General features: G+C 40.0%; 1 protein-coding gene across 1 annotated transcript; it reads right to left on the reverse strand.

The window, feature by feature from the left end:
* Nucleotides 1–3,306: 3,306 nt before the first annotated feature.
* Nucleotides 3,307–3,867, reverse strand: LOC120359941. The gene has a single exon (XM_039459418.1). It carries the CDS (start codon nucleotides 3,865–3,867, stop codon nucleotides 3,307–3,309), a length of 561 nt encoding a protein of 186 aa, XP_039315352.1.
* Nucleotides 3,868–5,776: the final 1,909 nt, after the last annotated feature.

The following is a 5,776-nucleotide window of genomic DNA, read 5'->3' on the forward strand; positions in this document are numbered from 1 at the left end:
TATATATATTATATATATATTATATTTATATATATATATATATATATATATTACTGTGTTAAAAAAGTAAGGTGAATTTGTTATAAAATGAAAAATCTTTATTTATTCATCCAAATCAATTTCATCCCCTTCGAAGTATTCCCCCTCCGATACAATGCACTTATGCCAACGTATTTTCCATTCCTCGAAGCATGCCAAAAAGTCGTTTCCCGTTATAGCCTTCAAAGCGCGCAACGATTCACGTTGAATCTCTTCAATAGATTCAAAGCGGTGTCCCCGGAGCGGTCTTTTGAGTTTAGGAAATATCCAAAAGTCACACGGAGCTAAGTCAAGTGAATAAGGCGGTTGCGGAACGATATAAGTGGAATTTTTGGCGAAAAATTCACGAAGAATCAATGCCGTGTCAGATGGCGCATTATCGTGATGCAAAAACCAGGAGTTGTCTTTCCATAAATCCGGCCTCTTCTTGCGAATAGCTGCACGCAAACGACGCATAATACTCAAATAATATTCCTTGTTGACAGTTTGGCCCGGCGAAAGGAACTCATAATGCACAACACCACGATAGTCGAAGAAAACCGTCAACATAACCTTGATTTTTTAGCGACTTTGGCGCGATTTTTTTGGTCTTGCCTCGCCTTTAGCACGATATTCACTCGATTGGTCGGTTGTTTCCGGATCATAAGCATAGATCCAAGTCTCATCTCCCGTAATAATGCGTTCGTAGACGTCCTGATAGTCAGAAATCACAAACTTTAACGCGACGCTCTTTTTCGAGGAAATTGAGTGTTTTTGGCACCAAACGAGATTTGACTTTTCTAAGGCCCAAATAATCCTTCAAAATTGTTTGAATTGATCCAATTGAAATGCCAACCATATCGACAAGGTCTCTAATTGTCAATCGACGATTTTCGAGCACCAATTCCTTGATTTTCTTGGGAGGGTTCCGATAGCGCACATCCCGATAGCCCACCAACCAATCATCTTGACTTATCCAACCTAGAGAAAAACTCTAGGCATCTGCCATTGTGAGTGGTTTGTGTGCTATCGGGATGTGCGCTATTGGGACCCGCCGGATTTTCTTTACGCGTTGCTCATCAGTTGACGTTGATGGTCGACCGGAGCGTTCCAAGTCATCAACACGTTCTCTGCCTTCTTTGAAGTCTTTGTACCACTTATAAACATTTTTCTGCGACATAGTCGATTCACCGAAGGCCCTCTGCAACATTCTGCACGTTTCCGCAGCCGAAATTTCATTCCGCAAACAAAATTTAATGGCACTTCTTTGCTCAGCAAAATCAGACATTGTAAAAATCGCTAAAATCACTTTTAGTCGTTTAGAAAACACAAGCGTAACTATATGACTATTGATGACATTCACATGAAATTTGGCACAGATGTCACTAACAGTAGTACCAACATAAAAATAAAACAGTTTGCTCGAATCGATTAGCGCGTGAAGTTTAAATTAAAAATTCACTTTACTTTTTGAACACAGTAGTATATATGTATATGTATGTGTGTGAATGTGTCGTGCATGACATTTTATAATACGAGGTGTGTTCAAAAAGTATCGCGAATTTTGTGTTTTTTCAAAAATTATTTATTTATTCATGAATATCTATTTTGTCCCCTTCAAAGTAATCCCCATGAGATATTATACACTTGTGCCAACGGTTTTTCCAATCTTCGAAGCACTTCAAAAAATCATTTTTTTTTTCTTGTTCAGCTCCTCCTTCGATGCCGTCTTTATCTCGTCAAGCGTAGCGTAACGTCGTCCTTTCATGGGCCTCTTCAGTTTAGGGAACAAGAAAAAGTCACAGGGGGCCAGATCTGGGGAATACGGTGGCTGCGGCATCATTAGTGTGTTGTTTTTGGCCAAAAAGTCGCGCACAAGCAACGATGTGTGAGCAGGGGAGTTATCGTGGTGCAAAAGCCAATTTTTGTTCTTCCACAAATCCGGGCGTTTCTGGCGTATTGCTTCGCGCAAATTGCGCATAACTTGCAGGTAATATTCCTTATTGACCGTTCTACCCTGTGGCAAGAACTCATGATGCACCACGCCCCTGCAATCGAAGAAAACTGTCAGCCAAACTTTCACATTCGACCGAACTTGGCGCGCTTTTTTCGGTCTTGGTTCGTGCGGCAGCTTCCATTGAGATGATTGAGCTTTGGTTTCCACGTCATAACCATAAACCCACGATTCGTCACCAGTTATGACCCTCTGGAGCAAATTTGGGTCGTCGCGGACAGAGTCCAACATCTCATTAGCAATGTTCATGCGATGCTGTTTTTGGTCGCAATTGAGCAATTTTGGTACGAATTTCGCGGCGACCCGTCTCATGCCCAAATCATTGATAAAAATCGAATGGCACGAGCCAATCGATATGTTTAGGTCCTCAGCAACTTCTCTAACGGTGATTCGACGATTGGCCAATACCATTTTCTCCACTTCATTAATTTTTTCGTCTGTTGTTGAAGTGCTCGGGCGTCCGGCACGCTCTTCGTCGTTCACATCTTCTCGGCCTTCTGAGAACATTTTGTACCACCGATAAACGTTGCTTCGGTCCAAGGTAGCTTCTCCGTATGCCACAGTCAACATTCGGAATGCATCCGCGCACTTAATTTCGTTTTTCACACAAATTTTGATACAGGTTCTTTGATCCATTTTTTTGAATAGGTAAAAATCGAAGAAGATCCAAAACACGTGCAAGCAAAGCAGCTGTCAACAATTAAGTGAACATTCAAAATGGCCGAGCTTGTCTGCATAAGTGAGAGACATGAGTACCAACATAACGCCACAAAAAGATCGAAATTCGAATATACGTAACCCGCGAAAATTCAAAATTCGCGATACTTTTTGAACACACCTCGTATGTCACGTACGTAACATACTCCCTCCCGTTGAGAGGAAATACCGATCAATAATATATACTCGCATGTACATATACGCTATACATGTATATATTATATGTACATGCGTATGTAATGTATCATGTGATATGAATGGATATATATTTAAATCTAATGATGTATATGAATATTTTAGTAATCAATATCTTATACTGTACACTTGCTTAATTGGTTTCCATAGGCAGCAGACATAATGATTTTACAGCTCTCTTTATTTCCCCTGAAGATGTTTTTATAGTTGCGACTCGTACAATTCCATCTTTTCCAGGGTGTACGTGTGTGATTCTGCCTAACGCCCATTGAGTGCATGGAATATTTCTGTCTTTGATAAGTATGACAGAACCGATGTTAAGCCTTGATTCGTCTTTTTTCCATTTATTTCGTGTTTGAAGTTCATTTAAGTATTTCAAACTCCATCTTGCCCAGAAATCTTGTCGGACTTTTGATATGTTTCCAGATGGATAAACGATTTTCTGGAACACTTAATAAATCGCTTTCCGGCAAAGAAGTAATAGGTTTGCCAATTAGGTAATGAGCGGGAGATAATACGAGTAAGTCGTTTGGATCTGTCGATATAGACGTGATAGGTCTAGAATTTAATATGCTCTCGACTTCGGTTGTAAACGTTTCTAATTCTTCATACGTAAAAAGAGAGTCACCTATCACGCGTTTCAAGTGGTGTTTAAATGACTTTACGGTTAATTCCCATATTCCACCAAAATGGGGAGCGAGTGGCGGTATAAAGTGCCACTTAATACGGTGTTGATTTGCAAATTGATTTACTAACGCATATATTTCCTTTAATTTGTTATTTGCACCTACAAAGTTGGTACCGTTGTCTGAGTAAATATGTTCGGGAATACCGCGTCTGGCGTTAAATCGGCGTAAAACCGCAAGAAAACCGTCCGATGTTAAATCACTTACGATTTCGAGATGTACGGCCTTTATAGTCATACAAATAAATACGCATACGTATACTTTGATTTTATTACGATTGCGAAATTTTCGCTCCTTGATAAAAAATGGACCACACCGGTATGAGCAAAGGGTATTGTCGCACGCACCCGAGCAGCCGGGAGATTGCCTAATTTATATTTAATTGCATCGGCATTGAATCTGGAGCACCGTGTGCATGTGCGAACGATCCTTCTCACTTAATTCCGACCGTCAAATATCCAAAAACGTTGTCTCAATGTATACAAGGTTGTTTGAATATTTGTATGATGATGTTTCTTATGAAGTTCGCGAATGATGTTATCTGTTATACGATGGCGATTTGGGAGAAGAATCGGATGTTTCTGCGCAAATGAGAGATTGGATCGTTGGATTCGTCCACCGACACGAATAAGTCCGATTTCATCGAGGAACAGGCTAAATTTGCGAATCTACCTTTATATGCGATGTTCTTTTTTAATTCTCGAATTACGTCCGAGAATTGGCTGTCTTGGAGTAATTTTAACACTCGTGATTCTGCATTATTAATTTCATCGGCATTATAAATTACCCGTATTTTTGTTGTTTGAGCGAAATCTGAGACACCAAGCGATTATTCTGAGCAATTTAGAATATGATGAGTATTTATCAAAAATGCCGTAATCCTTATGTACGACTGTTAAACAGGTGTTTTCCTTTAATTCGGGTATTTCTGTTAAACGTTTAAACTCGTTAGGCCATTGCGACGCGTCTTTAATAAACCAAGTAGGTCCTGTGGACCATGCGTTGTTTTGCAAGAAATCGAAAAGCAACTGGCCTCTTGATAATGCGTCCGCGGGATTGTCTGCGGTTCTGACGTGCCGCCGTTCATGTGAACCGATGATTTCTTGAATGACTCTAACGCGATTTGCTATGTACGTTTTTAACAAGTGTGGCGATGTGTTTAACCAATGTAATACTGTAGTCGAGTCACTCCAAAAAACGACTTTGGTGACGTTAAAACCGAACACGTCCTTTATTTCTTGGTATAATTGTGCTAATATTAATGCACCGCATAATTCAAGTTGTGGGATGGTAGTTATCTTCAATGGCGCTACTCGCGATTTGGCACATAACAATCTAACGGTTACATCGCCGTATTCTCCCGTTGAGCGCACGTATATACGAGGTGTGATCAAAAAGTAAGGTGACTTTTTGAATTTCGCACGCTCTGTACACTCTAATTTCAAAATTTTTTTTTGTGTTGGTACACTCGTCACGATCATATGTTCACAGTTTTGACTATATAGCATGTGTTGTTTTTATGTGAGAGGCATAAAGGTTAGACTCGTGTTTGCGTGCTCGGCGATTTTTTGGTGTTGAAAATAATGGAGCAGAGATTTTGTATTAATTTTTGTGTAAAAAATGGTATTAAGTGTTCAAAAACTCTTAAAATGTTGACAGTGGCGTACGGTGAGTCAACTTTGAGCAAAAAAATGTTTATAAGTGGTATAAGTTATTCCAAGAGGGCCGAGAAAATGTTAACGATGAACCTCGCTCTGGACGCCCCAGCACGTCAAAAATCGACGAAAATGTTCAAGAAGTGAAAGAAATTGTGTTGAAAAATCGTCGAATCACGATTAGAGAAATAGCTGATGATCTTAACATATCGTTTGGCTCATGCCAATCAATTTTAACGGATGTTTTGGGTATGACACGTGTGTCAGCGAAATTCGTTCCGAAACTGCTTAATTTTGATCAGAAGCAGCGTCGCATGAACATCGCCCAAGACATGTTGAACGACGTCAATGATGATCCTGATCTGCTCAAAAGGGTTATAACTGGTGACGAAACATGAGTATATGGTTATGAAGTCGAAACCAAAGCCCAATCATCCTAGTGGAAGAGCCCAGGAGAGCCAAGACCGAAAAAGGCACGCCAAGTTCGTTCG

Source organism: Solenopsis invicta, unplaced genomic scaffold (assembly GCF_016802725.1).
Source record: "Solenopsis invicta isolate M01_SB unplaced genomic scaffold, UNIL_Sinv_3.0 scaffold_38, whole genome shotgun sequence".
Classification (NCBI taxonomy): Eukaryota; Metazoa; Arthropoda; class Insecta; order Hymenoptera; family Formicidae; genus Solenopsis; species Solenopsis invicta.

Bases quoted from the DNA above. Each gene is read 5' to 3' on its own strand.
- LOC120359941 (XM_039459418.1), bottom strand. From the start codon at position 3,867: ATGACTATAAAGGCCGTACATCTCGAAATCGTAAGTGATTTAACATCG.